Source organism: Corvus moneduloides, chromosome 6, assembly GCF_009650955.1.
Source record: "Corvus moneduloides isolate bCorMon1 chromosome 6, bCorMon1.pri, whole genome shotgun sequence".
Classification (NCBI taxonomy): Eukaryota; Metazoa; Chordata; class Aves; order Passeriformes; family Corvidae; genus Corvus; species Corvus moneduloides.
Window position 1 is genome coordinate 26,252,179 of NC_045481.1, and position 18,416 is coordinate 26,270,594.

General features: G+C 37.4%; 1 protein-coding gene across 5 annotated transcripts in view; it reads right to left on the minus strand.

Annotated features, from left to right (window-relative positions):
* Positions 1–18,416, minus strand: part of NPAS3 (neuronal PAS domain protein 3) — a 603,067-nt gene that overhangs the window by 20,575 nt on the left and 564,076 nt on the right. For all 5 annotated transcript variants that reach the window (XM_032113050.1, XM_032113049.1, XM_032113053.1 and 2 more), the window contains 2 exons: positions 8,269–8,462; positions 3,411–3,517 (listed from right to left, as the gene is read on the minus strand). In XM_032113050.1, coding sequence (XP_031968941.1) covers positions 3,411–3,517; positions 8,269–8,462 — 301 coding nt within the window. The remainder of the gene's footprint in view (positions 1–3,410; positions 3,518–8,268; positions 8,463–18,416) is intronic.

Below are 18,416 nucleotides of genomic sequence, written 5' to 3' on the forward strand. Positions count from 1 at the left end.
TTTTTTTCTTGTGTGATTTTGTACAATGTTTTCTTCTTTGCTTGTTTTCCTCTTTGATGTCTTTGAATATCTTGGATATTCTTGGAGAAGGCAGGATGCAGTGGTCTTATTTATTCCTTATGATATGTTGTCAGTAAATGGGCAGAATAGCAGTTTTATTTGCATTTCTTTTACCCTTAAATCTACAATTGCAATTTGGGTTTCTTCTTGTTTTAATCACTAAAAATTATTTTATGTCCTGTAGAAATAAACCAAGATTTTTGGCTGCAATCTCCATCAAACACAACTTTTCACTTTGCTGCTTTCTCAAGTCCTGCTTTGTTTTCTCACTAGTGCTTTCTATCCATTACTTTAGTTTCCAGCTCCTCTTCAAAATGTTGCACAATACTGCTTTTTTTTGGTTAGTTTGGTTTTTTCCATTGAGATCTCAAGCAATTATTTCCTACGTTGTACTGGTGAATATCCTGCATTCTCTGTTTTGCGGAACCAGTTCTACCGGATTTTACCTTCCACAGCCAGTGTTTGTCAGTTCATGAATTTTAGCTCTAATTTTATTTTTACCAAACCAGCAGGATTTTCTCTTTCTAGTTTGATTTGAATTTAATTTTCTAGGATTGACAACTTGCTATGAAGTATTTCTGGGTTTTATAATTTTTTTCTCTTGGTTTCTATACAATTTTTTTTTGTCAAATGCTAGAAACCTGAACATCTCTCTGGGCAAAGATATGAACCACTTCGGCTTCTGCAGAACTTACAGTTGGCAGATGTACTTCCCCAGTTATTCCCAAGACTAATTTAAACTTGAAGATCTTTCATAAAGAGCATGAGTTTGAACACGAAAAGACAAATGCAAAGTCCTATATCTGGGATGGACTGATTCCCTGCTATGTTACAGGCTGGGGACTGACTGGCTGGGTTGTTGCTTTGTGAAAAGGGACCTTGGGAGTCCTGGTGGACACGATGCTAAGCATGAATCAGCAGGGCTGTAGTAAAAAGTGTACAGCCAGTAGAGCACAGAAAGCCATTATCCTCCTTCACTCATCAGTCTTTAAATTGCATCTGGAATCTAATTTTAGGCTCCTACTATAGGAAATATATTGATAAACTTCAGTGAGCTCAGTAGAGGTCTGTCAAGACACCCAGGGGCTGGTGTACTTGCTCTGCGAGGAAAGGCTGTGGAACTGGGCTTGTTCAGCCTGAAGACGAGGTGACTTCAGGGGAACCTAGCAGCATATGTGCAAGCAGGATACTGCAAAGATGGAGCCATGAGCTGCACAATCAAAACAGGGAAATTCCAACTGGATAGGAAGAAAAAAACCCTAAGCCACTGTGAGGATAACTGACACTTATTAAGATAATTGGAACAGTTCCTCAGAGAAGTTGTGGAGAATCTGAAGTTTTTCAACATAAACTAGATAAAGTGCTAAAAATTTTGCTTTGAATTAGGGTTGATCCTGCTTTGAGCATTAGGTGAAACTAGATGATATCCCAGAGTTCCTTCCAACCTAAATGGTTCTATGAGCATCTTGATCCTATAAGGCAAGGAAACAAATATACATAAAAGGTGTAACCAGCCCTGTCTATTGAACAAAACCAACTAGCCTAGCAAGAATAATTATGTTATAGCCACACAGCCAAGTTTGTGAACCCCACTGTGCTGGATGTTGATAGCGGGAGAAATCTCTGTGTTTGTAAAGTTTGCAATCCAATCAGCTAAGCTGGACATACAGTGAGAGCAGGAACACAGGAAGTTGAAGTGACTTTCTGGAAGTCATTCCAGTCTTCAGGGTCTCCTGAGTCCTTGTCCAGTGCTTATACACTGGACCACACTGCACTCACACTCTCTGCATAGATCTTGAATTTTTCTGAAGATTAATGTTTCATAAAACATATCCTATTTCAGAGAGAAGTGGTCATTCAGAAGATTGAGATCTTTTTCAAATGGGATGTTCATCTATGCCAGGTGGTATGGTAAATCTGAGTCATAAATATCTTTTATTTCCTTGGTCAGATAGTGCAGTGAAAGTGCAACTTGTCATTTTTGACTTCCAGTTTCAAGAGCACCAAGTAAGTTTCTGAATTTGTTCCTTCATTTCTCAGCAACTGACATATTCTTCTGGATATTAAATGCTCAAAATTTAAATGATACAAAATTATTTTGTTTATTCCTTTGGATAGTTGATTTAATTTTTTCTGCAGAAATACATCTAACCTGATCTTGTGCCAAAAGCACTTCTGAAATCTTTATGCAGCCTAATACTGCTGTTGGCTGCCATATGTTAGCATAGAAGCTGTCCCTATTTTCCTGCTTTCCGGTCAGAGTTATCCTCCTATCTTCCCTTGCAGATCAAGCAAGGTAATTTGGGATGGAACATTTTTTACTGCCTTGTATTGTAGTCATATTGTTTTGTAAAATCTAATTAAATGTGGCTGCATTTGGGCTGCTGCCCTTTTATTAGTAAATGCTAGTAGGACATGATGCAGGGGGAGCAGAGTTATTCAAATTTGTGAGTCTGAATTTAAGAAGCAGTTTGCAGATTGTCTTCTACATTAAGAAAACAGAAAACTCAATCATAAATGCAGTCAGTCACTGAAACGTCCAAAGAATTATCTGGCTTCACTGCAGGCACAGATAAATTGGAGATTACAGGCATAAGTCTTTTTTTGCACAAGGGTAAATCAGGAACCCCATCACTGTAGTCAACAGATCTCAACAAGAAAAGAATTAGGCCCTATGGCTTTTAATAAGAGGAATACAAAGAGTTTAATTACAAGAAATCAAGCTGAACCTCCCTTCCCCCATACACAGACATTGTACATGTTCTCTGGTAAGGTTTGTCTCTTGCAATGTTTTTGTACTTCTGTTATCCTTAAACTAATCAGATACTACTTGTGTGCATATAAGAGTGACTTGGATGCTGTAAGGATAGGGCCATTTAGGTATTAACACATGGGGTGGTTAAAGCACTAGTAGAGCTGTAGCTCAGTTCTGTATTGAAAAATCTGGTGAAATCCCAATTATGCTGCAGTTTTTGTCCTCCATGTTATGACTCAGAAAACCCCAAAACCCTCAAAGAGGAAGAGTTCCTATCCTGTGCAAGCGAGGGAGTTTCTCATGTAAGCAATACCTCTTTAAGGATTAAAATAATGCATGTAAATTAACAGCTGCTGGAAACTCTGGTAATGCAAATATAATGCTTTATTGCCACATATGTAAATAATCTTATATGTCTATAAAAAGACTTGAAAATAAATCTTACAAAAATTATATTTAAGCCGTCCTCTATGAAAACCTCTGACAAAAAACAAAGCAGGTGCAAGATGAAGAGCCCAGTTGTGGAATATAAATACTAGTTTAGGAGCAATCAGCTGTTGTCCCAGATTATTTTGACAAAAATGGAAGTACTTACAGTCTAAGTGACTATGTCTGATGCCTTCCACATCTTCAGCATGAATGAAGTGGTAACATCTCTTTCCTACGATATCTACAGGGGTCAGATCCATGTAATCACTAATCCTAAAAAGGAAAAAGAACATACAGACTATAATTCAAGAAAGAAAAGAATAAAAGAATTGTCAAATGACTCAGAAAGTGAAATCTGCTAAAAAGTTTTTTCAGCATTATAGTTATTTGAATGGAATATCTGTACAAATGAGACAAGCCCTTAAAGGAATAAAATAAAGAATTTTTTTTTAAGAAACCTGGAAATTATTTTATCCATTTAACTAAGTGGAAAATTAAATTCTAGTGCATATTCTCTGTGTAGCATAACACCAGGACAATATAATTCCATGAAATTGTAAAGCATTAGTGACAATCCAAAATCCTCATTAAAACACTAAGATGATTCAAGGTTACATAATAAAGTAGAAACATGTTATGTTTATACCAAATGATTAGAGACACATTTCATTTCAACAGATTGGTCTTCTATTGGGTATATTCATAAAAAAGCTCTTCAACCATTTCTTGGCACCAAGTCCAAACTGATATTTCAAGGGATATAATTTAAATGCTGAGACACACAGATGCCTCAGGGTGTTATCTTTTTTAGTCTAATTCTTTTGGGAGCTCAGCTTTCACTCTGGGCCCTTTCAACTGGGACTTTGTTGTTTATTGCACATAGAAACTTTAAAATCTATTCTGCAGACCTTTGTGTGCATGTGTCTCTGTGTGTGTGTCTGTGCGCTCGTGTCTGTGTGCGCGTGCAAACCCTTATCGTGGAGCGTGTCAAGGTGTCAACGTCCTTAAACACAGTACAGAAATTAAAAAGAAAATTGGAAAACTTCTTGCTCACACAAGCATTTGAAACTAGGTCTATTTTCTAGACATAGAATAATTTTTTTAGGGTTTGAAATAATCTGCAATGATTGTGGTACATTCTGTGATAAGATCAGGGAGAGGAAATCCCACCCTGCCAGCCTGAATTGAAAGTGGCAATCTCCAGACAGGCCGCTGTCCTGTGGTCCTGTAAAACATACACATAGGCTTGTGTTTGAGCAGATCAATGGTTTCACTGACTTACAGGGCTGTTAACATGATTGAAATTTAAAGGCAGGTATATGGTACAGTGTTTTGCTGAATTTGCTGAAATTGTGCATACATTTGTAGGCTTGAGGCCTGCTACACAAGACTGTTTCTGCATATCTGAAGGAACTACTGACAACCACTGTCATGGCCAACCAGCTAAACCTCTTCCATGTAGTTATTTCCTTTTGGGCACATATTAGCAGATGTGGTATCACAGTCCACATTAAACTGGCTACTGTGTCTCCAAATGGTCTCCAATCCTTAACAACTGATTCTGAAAACACAGACTGATGATGCACTCTAGCAGCAGTCTCTTCATTTTGCTTTTAGTTATTTGTCACCATCTGAGATGGTTTGTCCTCTGCAGGTGCTTTTCTCACTCCACTGACTAATAAAGAAATCCTAGACTATTTTAGACTATATGGTGAAGCTTAGATGACACAAATCCTAGATTTGCAAAATAGATTAACATACTACGTTTTAGGCAACAAAATTTTACATTTGTATTTTACGCTCTCAAAGAAAAATATTAATTATTAGAAATAGCCAGTGTACTAGCTAACAGATCTTGTCTCAGAGGGAAGCTAACAGCTGGCTAGTTTGTGCACTGAGTGCAGGATTCTGAAGGAGATCTCTTCATTCAGAGGAAAGTAACAAGATGCACCCAAAGACTTGAGTAATGTCACTCCTGCTCACTGCTGTTGCAAGCAGGCAACCACTTGGAAAACTAGGAGTACTATTGATCTCACCCCTGCTGATCCAATGGTCCACTGTGAGCATTCATTTCAGTTAAGTGGCATGGCTTCTGCTCCATACTCCCTGCTGAAACTCCCTGCCAGTAACTCCCCATTGCTCCATAAATAGTGCTTACAGCTTGCCCAGCATGGATCCATTTTTCTCTGTTTTCATCAATGTTGTGCTTGCTTTACTGTGGCACCACAAAGAATTTCATAGCTGCCCGCAAGTGCCAGGAGTCAAGCCCATATATTCCGGATGGGATACTTATCTCCTTTTCTGTAATCCCAGAAGAGAGATCCCAACTTCCCTGACTCAGACAACAGCCTTGGCAAACACCCAGATAATTAATCTGACAGCTTCAATCAGCTGTTCAGTTAATTCCCTCCCATCTTCTATGTTTTTCCATTCCTCCAGTTTTTACAGTCATATTCTGCATTGTTGCTGCTATGAAATCCCAGTTCTGTCAGTCTTATTTCATTTTCCATGACTGGAAATCCCACTGTCTCAGTGAGATCACATTCACCTCCCAGCACTGGCAGAAGTGTTCCTATTATTTGAAATTACTTTTATAAACTATTTTTAACAGATTTTTAACAATGACACAGGGGCTTAAAGTGGAACTATTGCAACACACATTCAAGTACGACCATAAGCATTCTGCATTAGCATGAGATAAAATCCATCACAAACAAGGATAAGGTGCTTTATAATGTTGTCTTCAACCTAAAAAATGAAAAACATTAATAAGCTCAACACTTTCTTCTTGTCTTGTCACAGTTTACCATGTCTTATCAGCCCTTCCTATATGATTACCAATCAGTGCACCTCACCTGATGCATTTTACAGTTTCAGTGATGCCTTTCTCAGGCATTTGAAAGTTTTATTGCTACATGAATATAAAGGGAAGGTTTGAGAAAAATGTTTAATTAAAAAACCCCCACATATACAATTTAGGGCTCATAAAAATGTCAAACTCGCAGCAGAGAAAGCATAAATCGTTCTAACTTGGCCTAAAAGTTCATATCATACTTGACCTGATGGAACAGTTCATTTTTCACATCTTTTTGATTCCTGGCTTTTTTTATGGAGGTTGCCAATAAAGGTAACAGTAAGTGGAGGTGATTTTGTTAAAAGGGAGTCCGTTCATTAGGAACTGGATAGATACCAGCAACTAATTTCACAGAGGCCTTTGAAAAACTCTGCAGTGGTAGCAGCTTTCCATTACTACCTGGGTAGGTCACAGTGAAATCAAAGACTTAGGGAAAAGTTTTGTTCTAGATCCTATTCCTAATCCCCAGAGCTCTTTTGCCAGCTGCCAGATTATACAGCATCTGGATGCTCACTGGGTAGAGTCTCAGGCAAAAAGCCCAAAGTTTACTGCCATTATCCACTTTCTCTGTGACCTTGTGCAAGCAGCTTTCTATGAAGCAGTTTTTCCAAGCTTAAAAACAAGAATAGTATATTGACTTTTAGATAATGCTTTGGAAGTGTAGATGAAGTGTTCTGTCTAATAGTCAAGTAATATTATTAAAAAAGTACTGCAGCAGTGCACTAATGTGGCAGCCAAGACAACCTCATAACTGAAATTCAAGATTATTTTAAATTGTTTAAGATCTTGATTCAACAAAACAGTTGAGCTTATCCTTTTTTATAAAAGTTTATATTGATATTTACAGTGCTATCCTGATCATAGGTATTCCATTATGATTGAGCAATTATGATTGCTCATATCACAGAGTTTCCACTGACCTTATAATATGCCATGATTGCTCTCACAAGAAAAGCTTACAGTAGTCACCTTGTTTCTTCCACTTTTTGATCATAATTCCCCTTCACAAAACTTCTTTTGGCTGCATTACCTTCCTTCTTCACTTCCAAACTTTTCCCCATACCTCAGACTTTCATTAATGGACCCAAACTTATTACTCGTAATTTCCTTCTCAAATATTTTCACTCTGCTCTAAATATCTATTCCCTGGATTATACTTTTATTTTTCAGGGCTCTGAGGTTTTAATGGTCTTGATCAGCCCCTCTGCTTCCCAGGCCTTCCCCCATCCCACCCACAGCCCAGACCCCCATGGCAGCCCCTGCCAGTGTCCAGCTCCCCACAGCCCTGCCTGGCCGTGGGCCCTCCTGACCCGACCCCAGCCCACTCCACTACCTGTCCTCAGGGAAATGCCCAATGCCCGGGGCTGGAGCTCCCCCTGTGCCCCGCCAGCTGCCCTGCTCCCCTCTGGGGTAGTGGGATGGGCCCTGGCTGCCATGTCCTGCCCTGACAGGTTGCCACAGGGAGCCCCTGGTGCTACTGGCATCCAACCCCCAGGGAGCAGGCAGCTGAATTTAAATCCTCTCTTTCACCTTCTGAGATCACTCGTCACTATCACATCAAACGTAGCCCCCCCCACCCAACGCTTCATCACCTGTTCCCATTTCACTGCTGTCTTTCCCAGTATGCCCTCAACCAATTTTATTCTACAGTTTTCCCACCTCTAACTGCAACAGATCCCACCTCTCTAGCCTACTATCTAGGCCATCTGTGCTTCTGTTCCATTAAACACTGAGCATGATATGCTGTAATCTGCAAATTAGTTCAAAAATGGAAAACTTTAAAACTTCAGACAGAAAAACTTGTGGAGGGGAGGATGGAGGAGCATAAGGACAGGCATACAGGTCAGACCAACGTCTGTCTAGTCCCAAATCTTGCCTCTGAGAGGGACAGTGAAAGATTGTAAAAAGCAGAGAAAGCTTAGAGGAATATTTCCTGGTGTATCTTCTCCTATTCCAGCAAGACATCCTGAAAATTACAGTTTTTTATTTACCTTTATCCTCTAAGAATGTAATGAAAATGAAGGTGGTGATGATGAGAGTGAATTCAATGCTCTCATACAACACCAAGATAACATCTCAAGAGTCAAAAATTTCAAAACTTCTTGCCAAGCCCATGCAACATAGAATACACACAACTAAAACAAAGAAATAAAGGATCTAAAGGCTGTACCTATTTTCACAGTAAATGATATTGAGGTCCATATTCACACGAGTGACAAACATGTGGCAGTCAATCCTGACTTCATTAATTGTAGGAGGTGGCAAAGCATGAGCAACGACAACAAGTCCCATGATTTGGCTGGGTACTGTCCGTCCGTGTGACAGTGATACTCTCAGACGTAACCGGCCTGTTATATGAATCACCTGGAAAATAAAAACAATAAAATAACCCCAGTGAATTCTGAATGCAACTGTGATGTCAGTTTCTTTTAAAGGATAGCATTACTATTCCCTACAGATCACTTAACACGGCCTAAAATTGTACTAAGTAACTGCCAGTATCATTGTTAAGCTTCTTAATATTGGCTGCCAATGTGCCCTGTATGTCCTCATGGCAAAAAGAACATAACAGGCAAATGCTTCACATTCATCACATAAAAACCTAAGAACTTCTGTGGTGTTGATTTTTGCTGTGGTGCTTGTTACACAAAGAAAGAAAACAACAACAACAAAGTAGAAATTCAACAAAAGAGAGAGTGGGATAAAACTAAAATAATGAAGCTGGAAATTAATAAAATAACCACTCTATAACATTTGGAAATTGGATACGACACAAGAAAGACCAACAGTTTTGACACAATGGGTTTAATTGAATTTTTAGTCACCTACACCATGGAGACACTCTTTGCCACCTTGAATTTCTTCTTTGTGGTTGGCAATTTGAGAAGCAACGGCCTACAGGTGATCTATGAGCTCAGGTGCAGGATGGTCTTCCTGCATCCACAGAAAAGCATTTAAAGAGTTGGTAGAGATGTAATGCCTTTGCCTAGTGCACTAGGCATGTATGGAGAGCTCTGGGGGTGGTAGTTTTCTTCCATATGCACAAGATAATACCAGAATTTGCTCAGATCCAATAGCATTCATAAGAACTGCAGCCCTGTTCTAAGAATGCTGCCTGAAATGGAGTAAACTGAAACTCTGGGAACAGAGTAATTCACCACTTCCAGTTCCACTCCTTCAGGAGTTCTGTGGATAAATAAAAAGGCTGTTTTACCCTGTAAAAGAATATAAATACAGCATATTGCAACAAAAATGGAAATTGCAGTTCCTGTGCTCATGGATAAAAGAGGCATAAGAATTGGCAGTTGCAGGCTCTAACAGATTTTTCATCCTCAGAATGTGTTACAACATCAACATTGAGAGAAGACTTCCAGGAGATGAGAGCCCCTTTCTCTGCAGACTCGCTACCCAGAGGTCAACAGAGATGTTGGTTGATATCAGGGGCACAGGAGGAGGTGACAGAAGTGGGGTGTAGTAATAAATGCACTGATAGTCATCTCACAAAGATAGAAGACAAACTTTACTTCTGATCTGAGATTGATGATAGAAAGTGAGAGAGAAGAAAATTTTTCATTTTTAAAATTGCAAAGCACGAAGTGCATCCAAATTCAAATCTAATTCATGTAAGCAGGTCTGTAGTCTAAGACTTGGAGTTTGTTTCTTTTTTTCTAATGTAATCATTGAAACATCTTTCACCACTGTTTTACATTTCAAGCCTAGCCAGTGTGGTGAATCTGAATGGGGAAAGTGATTAGCTGTGTGTATGGACATTTCAGTTACAGGTTTCTGACCACCCATGCTTAAAGTAACTATTGCCTAAACTCACACTTAATGCACCTTTCAAGGGCAAACTATTCTATGAATATCTGAAAAAGTTCCTAAAGGCAAAGATGCAAAACCACCATTTCAGACCCACTTAATTATTTATTTTTCTTAAGACCTCATTAACTAATGAAGAAATAGCTAAAAGAAATAGGATTAACTTCACAGGAGGGGCAGTAATATTATATTTTGCTCCTTCTAGCTAGGCTTGCATATACATCAGCTTTTTATCATTATCTGTCTCTTTTTATCATGCAGTTTCAGCTTACTGCAAAACTTAAATCTGTAGATGCTTGGAAAAATGCTGATGGATAACTGGTAAAAATGTGAAAATTTATCTTAGCACTGAAAGTGCTATGCAAAACTATCATTTTCCTGTTGTTTTTTCATAAGGGTCCTTACGCTAATATGTTTGAAGTTGGCACTAACACTTCAGGGAATTTTTAAGCTATATCATATTTATCCCTTCTTTGTGTTTTTCTAAACCTTCATGTCATTTGCAGCTAAATGTCAACATGATTTGTTTTTGAACAACTCTCTATTCAGGCAGTACCTCACTTTTTTTCTGATTCTTCATCTGAAATACACTTCAGATTTAGTATTGCCCAAGTGACAGTTCCAAACCTGCTAGAACCACCATATATTAACATTGTTGAATTTCAAGAGAGTATGCTTCCAGATTGAAATTATTTAGCTTGTTCCTAACTCTACCATGGATCAAAACATGTCCTGAATTCCCATATGAATTCAAATTTTAGGGGTCAGCACTCAATTGCATTCTGATTCTGTACACTGGGAAATGGACAGCAAACTGCCCATCAGTTCCAGTGCCTGTGTGCCTCTAAAGAAACTGTATTTCCATGCCTGAAATCCCTTTCTATGACAACATTAGTCAAATGCACCAAGTGGGAAAACCTAATTGGTAGTAAAAAACAATTCTAACTGTCATGACCTTGTCTATATTGTGAGTATTGCCACTTTTAACACTGGTTCATTTGAACCGGGATTAGGGGTGATAGGAATTATAGGGTCAATTATCTCCCGTGGCTAAAATTAATCTCTTTATAATTCAATCCCACAGCACTAGTCTATCATATCCTAAAGCAGTATTATGACTTTAATGAAGCTAAATTGCAGCAATAAACTGTTTTATGGAGGACAATACTTGGCTCCAGAAGTAAATATTTAATAAAAATTTGCTAGGAATACTGAAAATAAAAAGTAAATGCAGCTCTTCTGTGCAGTTTTCTTTATAAATGCTTCCTTCTGAAAAGTAAGTCCTAGTCAATCTTTATCTTCTTTCTAATAATGCCATATCAATAGACAGGCACATTTAGGTGTCACAGCAAGAGAAGGCAGTGATACTGTGTTCTGTCCACTACAAAAAGGTGGATGGATACTATACTCCTGATCACAGGATCATCAGAAACTTTGTATGCCAACAGCTGTACAGATTTCCCCATAATTTCTTCATCTACCTTCTAAATTAAATTAATAAGACTTCTTTTTTACTCTGCTGGGATCTGGACTGGGTTAACCAGAGATTTTTTTGCTTACAAACTGTTTATTAGTAGGTGCTATGATTCTATGATTCATTCTATAAAAGCACAGAGAAATCTCATGATTGAAACACACCATGCGACCTGATCGAGGATTTTGCTTAGGCCATTCTGATCTATATTATTGCTTGTAGTGTAACCTTGGATAGACAGGTAGGTGAAGAAAAAAACATTTTGTAAAAATAAAACTTTTAACACTGGGAAATGAAAATAACACATATACTGCTGTAAAGATGTAATGTTGAAGCAAAACAAATTCTGTAAAAATCTTCTGTACCACTTAATTGCTTTGTTTAAAAAAAAAAAATTAAATCAACTTTGCCTGACACTCTGATATTGGAAAAAAATTATTTGGCTTTTATTTTTAGCTGATTAGAAAACGGATTTGCAAAATATTGTAAGTACATGTAAACACAGTTTAAGAGTGTGGGAGTGTTAACAAGCCACACTGGTTGGACAAATATATATTTCTTTTCCCTGCCATATGCTCTCTTTAGTCATCTGTTAGTGATATGCACTTAGACGTGCTCTACTAATGTCTACTCATTATAAACAAGCACATCACAAAGACCTTGATAAAACCTTCCCTCTGTCAATACTTAAGAAAAGTAAAGCCCAGCAATCGAAAAACACATCTGGAACCTGCTCTTCATCCTTTAAAGCTAAATCTCACCTCTGAAGATGGAAATACTTTCTTTGTCAAAAGACATCTTTAAATATTACATCCATTTTTTTCACATACATGTGATGTCAGAGTAAGGACATGCATTACCAGAGGCTATAAAAACCTGCAAGCATGAAAAATCTGTGAATTTCACCTTTCAGATGTCTCTGTGTGCTTCAAAACTTAAACTTCAATTTGAAATAAATTTCTAAACTGCTTCGTTTGTTCTCTGTGTAAATGACTATGCCAATTTATTGTGTGTGTGAAACCACAGCACTGGCAGAAGTTGTCCCTCCAGCTCACTTAATGAGACACTATATTTGAAGTCTTAAAATTATTGCTTAGAATCAATTTTTTAGAAAACAGTCACATACAAAAACATCCTAATGTAGTTTGTGCACCTAGGTACTTGTTTAGCTATTTTATAAACAACTCTTACACACATTTATCCCCCTTTACAGAAACAACTGTGTTTCTGAAGGATATGTGTATATATATATATTTGCTTTGGTCTCTCAAAAATGTATATTTTATACTTCCAAAATCAACACAATTTTATACGTCCAAAATCTTTAAAACACAACCAATTTAAACCAATAAAGTTGTCCAAAGAGATATCTTACAAACTATACCCATTTTCTCCCATTATTCTTTCAAAGAATTGTGTGGTCCTTCACTCACTGATACACATACATGCTTCTCAAAACCTGTCTGCGACACCAGTGAGACAAATGTTTGAGCACTCTGCAAGGTAAAGAGCTCCTATATGGTTTCAGGTGATTCCTAAAGTAAGAGTGAACATTTGGAAACAGGCTTTCCTCTGGACTATTAAAAGAAAACAGAGTCCAGTGTCACATCAGGAATTTACACAATGACATCTCAGAGCAGTTCCTCTTCTGACAAAAATATAACCATGTCTATCAACCTAAAATTCAGCATAGATTTCTTTATCGACCACACTTCTCTTCTTTCCTGCCTGTGTCCCACTGCAGTTACTACAACATTTCTACTTGCTTATGTTTTCTCAGGGTCAGAAGTTTGTTTCTGTGGTTCCACAGCCCTATTCTCACTGAGATCAAAGCCTGCTCTCCCAGTCTTGATGAAAGCTTTGGGAAAAGACATCATTGGCTCATACTTATCATTCAGCAGTAGCTGGGATCTGAGAGGTCCAGTAAGGCCTTGTGTTTGTAGTTCCTGTAATACTTTCATATCCCTTTCTCAGACTTACTGCATTTCTATAAACATTACGGTATTACTAACAGGAGATTATCATGGAGCATGGTATTTTGGTGTTGAAAAAGAATGAGCCACAACAACTGCAATATGTTGGATCATCCCACATGTGCAGCAAGACTGAAATGCCCCAAATGCATCCACCTTGCTGTGCATAGGCTTATCATTTCTCCATCATGTACCCTTTGTTTAACACACAGAGGACACATGTGCACTTTACATGATGAGTTTCATCCATCATGTAAAGTTTGTAGCGGTATGTTCCTGTTGAATCAATGTTAGAGTTGCTATCTCTTTTAATGTATAAAATAACCATTTTATCATTTTCCCTTGTTAACATCAGCCATCTCCAATTTCATAAGCATCATCTATCTTTTCTCTTGGGCAGCATAAGCAAATAACGTGTCTACTTACGGTAATTGTTCTCAACACTTATTTGATTCAAAAATTTTTACTTCAGTTGAAAAGCCTTGAAAAAGCACTTGTATGCTGAAAACCCAGTATGTCTGGGGTCTTTTTTTCTGACTACAGTTGTCCAGCTAATAAAAAGACATTGCTTCTACATACCAACCTTGTCCTATCGTATCAAGTCCACACCAGAACAAAGAAAAGTAGTATTTAGTGCATCTGTCACTGATACATTCAGAACCATGGTGGATGAAAATAAGACAAGGCAATAATCTCTGATTCCTGAGAAACAGCTTTGCAGTCAGCCTTGATTGAGTTAGGCACTGAATGCCACGTGAAACCGCTGTTCAGAGTTGTGGTCTGGAGCACCCATTCAAAGAATACGAGTCTGATTTCAAGGAGGGGGAACATTATTCCTAACACATACATAGTTTCAAGGTCAATAGCCTCTTTTCCATCCACAAGTACATTTCAAATCCCTTCAAATACACCTGCAAAAGACAGTCTGAAAATGGAAATATTATTTACATTTAAACAGCATATTTGGTCTCAGGACATATTTTATTGTTAAAAAGTCAATACTAGTTTTTGGAGACACTTTAGGCTTTTCCTCTGTTATCAGTCTCTCGAATTAATAAGATTCAAAAGCTATTCTACTTCTTAAAATGGTCACAGGCAGAATTTAGGCTAATTCTAAGGGTTTTAAAAAAAAGTATCCTTATGAGACCTCAAACTTATTGGTGCTTAAAGACAAGCATCATGTGAGAAACAACCCAGTGTGGTAGGCTCAGTTCATAGCACTTGTTCAATCCCTAAAGTGACCTGAGTAGAATATTATTGATTGCATATGAGGAATGTTGAGATCAGCAGCAAGCACAATAACCACAGTCACTTTCAATTTCATATTCACCACAGGGAACAGATCTCTTCTGTGCTAAAGTTACTGTTTTGAGCACACATGCAACAAACTGCTTGTTCCTCAAGCTCAGAATGCAGAAGGTCTCATCTCCCACTTACCTCTGACTAGATAATAAACTAAAGAGAAGGGAATGGGGACAGCTTTCTAACTCTCAAAAAAAGCCTGAAGGTAAAACAAGAACGTGAGATTGCCCAAGTTACATTGGTTGGGTTAAGGCTATCTTAAGAATGCTGTGTGAGAGTAATGGAAGACTGTTGTATGATAAACAATTCCTAAAGCTGCCCTAAAAAAAAAACCAACCAAGCATTTTCAAGGGTGCACAAATGTTTTTCAAGAGTTATCAAATCTTAACAGCCTGAGAAATAGCAGCAGACCAGAGGTTGCTCAAGCATTTATGGATTCTTTAGATGAACACTATTAGACCCTAAATTTATGGCTTTTTTGTTCTGTTACATGACACATTTACATTTTTAAAATTTGGGATAATAGATAAGCAGTTACTCTTCGGTATAGCATAGCACAGTGTCCTGAACTGTATAGGGGCACATACCTATCTTTATTGCCATGATGGCTCTCATGTCAGAATTCTGAGGTCTGGTCTTGCACTGGTATACACTGCAGTAGTAAAAGCTGCATGATCAAGTCTGTCCTTTCAAAAGCATATCTATATTGTAAAATACGTTAATGATAAGACATCCTTTCCTGTGTTGTGATTTTTCATTAATTGCAATGGATTAGCAAGCTGCTTTTCTCTGAACAAAAGATGTTGTAGAGCTGACACTCCTGAAATCAGCTTTATAATATAAACTCAAGAAATATTGTGTTGAGTCATTGCATGTTATTTTTCAGTTATTTTGCTTTATGTAACTGCAAAGGTTTCCATTTTCATAATCAGGCCCTGCAATAAGAATTTCAAAATTTCCACTATTAAACAGCATCCTTTAAATATATGCAGTATTAGTAATTTAAATTATTAGGTTTTATTTTAATACCTTTGAACCTTTAATAGATGTCTTATTAACAACTCTATCAACACTATATTGTCTTTTCATAATGCAAAACTTAAAGGCATTTGAAGATCAACATTAAAAAAAAATGGAAAAAACAGAAACTAAATGAAATCAACACACAGCAACCTGAAAAAGTAGCCATAAAAATTGGGTTTATAACAGAATACTTTTTGAAGTAATTGGCACAAAGACTGTTCTAGCACAGATTGCTGCAAGAGTGCTCTTGGCAAGAACATCATAAGCACTAGCAAAACTTTAATATGCTCAAACAGCCAAATACAAACTGACACCAGGAACCCACGTGTGGCAACAAACAGGAAAAAAATAGAGTATCTCAATTTAATACAAACCTACATACAAAGGGATCAATTTTTACAATTCGTGGTTTAGCATACAATACAGCTGTCCTCAGAGTGAATATAGAGTAGCTATACATAAGAAATTAGAATTATCAATTCAGGGGAATTTCTCAAGAGTCCTTTTGATATGTAATACAGCAAATATAATGACTTAGAAACCAGGCATCAATGTATTAAATGAGATCAGATTGAGATCTATTTAGAAAAGACAGGTTTAAGCTGGAAAAAGAATCTCTTTGATATGACCTCTAGAGCAGACCATTTGCAGAAGGATTCAAGATGAGCAGATTTACCCTTGCATATCTGTTTGCTTCACAGCTGCTTTAAAATATGAACTCCAAAATTTTTAATATTGAGTTATTGCAGAATTAAGTCTATATAGTAAAAAAGGCTAAGAACCTCATATTTTCTTGCACTTGCAAATGTTATAATGGATTTTGTTGAATTCAGAGGAATAAATGAGACATAGTTAATTTAAAATCTAGCTAACATAATTAACTTATTTATAAATGGTGTCTTATAGATCTGGCTACTGCTGGTCAAGCTAAGAATCTGGCGTGTCTCAGAATTTTCAGTAGTCTGCATCCCTAATTTGTGGTCAATACACTTTTAACCCTGAAACTCAAAAGATCAGTTCACTTTAACAGATTTGCCACTTCAAATCCCTCGGTGTTCAAATATGTTGCATTTTTTTTTCCTCATGAAATGTTTGAAGTCCTGTTTAAAAATAATGCCTTCAGGATATTTTTTCCTTAACACTATTTAAAGAAAGTTGAAAGCATTTAGCTATTGAAGTATGCAGGGTTCCAATAAAGGAATAGTCGTCCCTGCCCATGAGCAAACTCTCTTGAAATTCGCTATTCCAGAATTCTGGTGCTTTTGCCAGCAGTGAAATTTAAACCTAAAAAAGGACTTTTGTTGCATCAGTTCCAATGCATTTTATCAGAGTATTGGGGGATGGTGGAAAATGGCTACATTATTCTGCAACAGAAAGAGCGAAAAGGTTGTTTACAAAAGTTAGTTTCAACTCTGTATGTCAGGGCAACCAAATCCTGTTGCACTAAAGACAAGTAATAATAAATACACTTCAGATCTAGTTTCTTTATTTCTTTCATTGCAGGGAGAAATAAAGAGGTTCTTTTAGGGTTTTTTTTTCCTACTGTTTTGTTTGATGTAGTTCTTAGCAGTCCAACAATTACCTTAGGTGATTCTCTGCAAGGACTTGATAAGTGAGAAAGGACTAGATAAAACAAAATATGTGATATTAATGTATTTTTCCCACACAGAGAGAAAAAGATATAGAAAATGCTGTTGCCTGTAAAGACAGAAATAGATTCCCTAAGTCAACCTTGATTAAGACAGAAATGTTTATGTTCTACTCAAGCTCTCCACCCGAAGCTGCAGCCCCAGAACTTGTTCAGAAGTTAGTCAAGAAAAATTACATTCACTCTTCCCAATTTTGTGGCTAAATAGGAAGAAAGATCTGAGTTTTTCATATAGTAAAGTAGGGACACAAAATGGAGAAGGCTGAGAACTATTATTCAAATGTCATTAGTATTAAGGTTTCTCTGCTTGTGCTAATGGTGTCTGGGGTATGTTCCTCCAGTGAAATGCAATTGTTTAGTTTATTTTAATGCTTGCATGCTTTCCCCTAGCATGGCCCAATTTTTGCTGGCTGTATACAAGCACACAAGGTCTACCCAAAGATCTTGGACAACAGAATGTGTGAGCTTTCCTGCAGAATGCCACAACTGTGACAAACGCAAAACTGGAGATAGGCAAAAAAGATTAATTTCCATAATTATTAATATGCTTTCACTTTCCTCATGTCAGTGACAATTATATGAGTATAAATGATGAAGTTTCAATATAAAGGGGAAAACAGACAGCAAGGTATATGAGCTGATTTTATGAAAAATACGACTGCAAATTTCAGAAAAGCTTCTACAGGTGAATAGTAATGCCTCCACATCCAGATGACAAAAAGGAATGATCATAACAGAGGAGGCAAAATTCTTCTGGTATGTCTGCCAAGATCTAATGTCAGTAGTAATGACTGTTCTTAGAGTTAATTTGAACAGTTTTAAATACACCTCTCAGGCTCCTGATAAAGAAAATAGCTGGCATCGAAACTGCAAACCCCAAGCCCTAAAGTGGCTTTACAGAGACTTGGGCTGCAGGAGAAGGCTGGGGCACAAAACGACAGCCTTTCCAGAGGAGCAGCCATGTGTACTGTCATTACTAGGAAAAGTCCACCCATACAAGGGATGAGATTTCTCTTTGAAGAAAAAACTTTTATCCACTTGGAGATGGATGGTCTTTGCAAAGCTGTGACCTTCTCCGT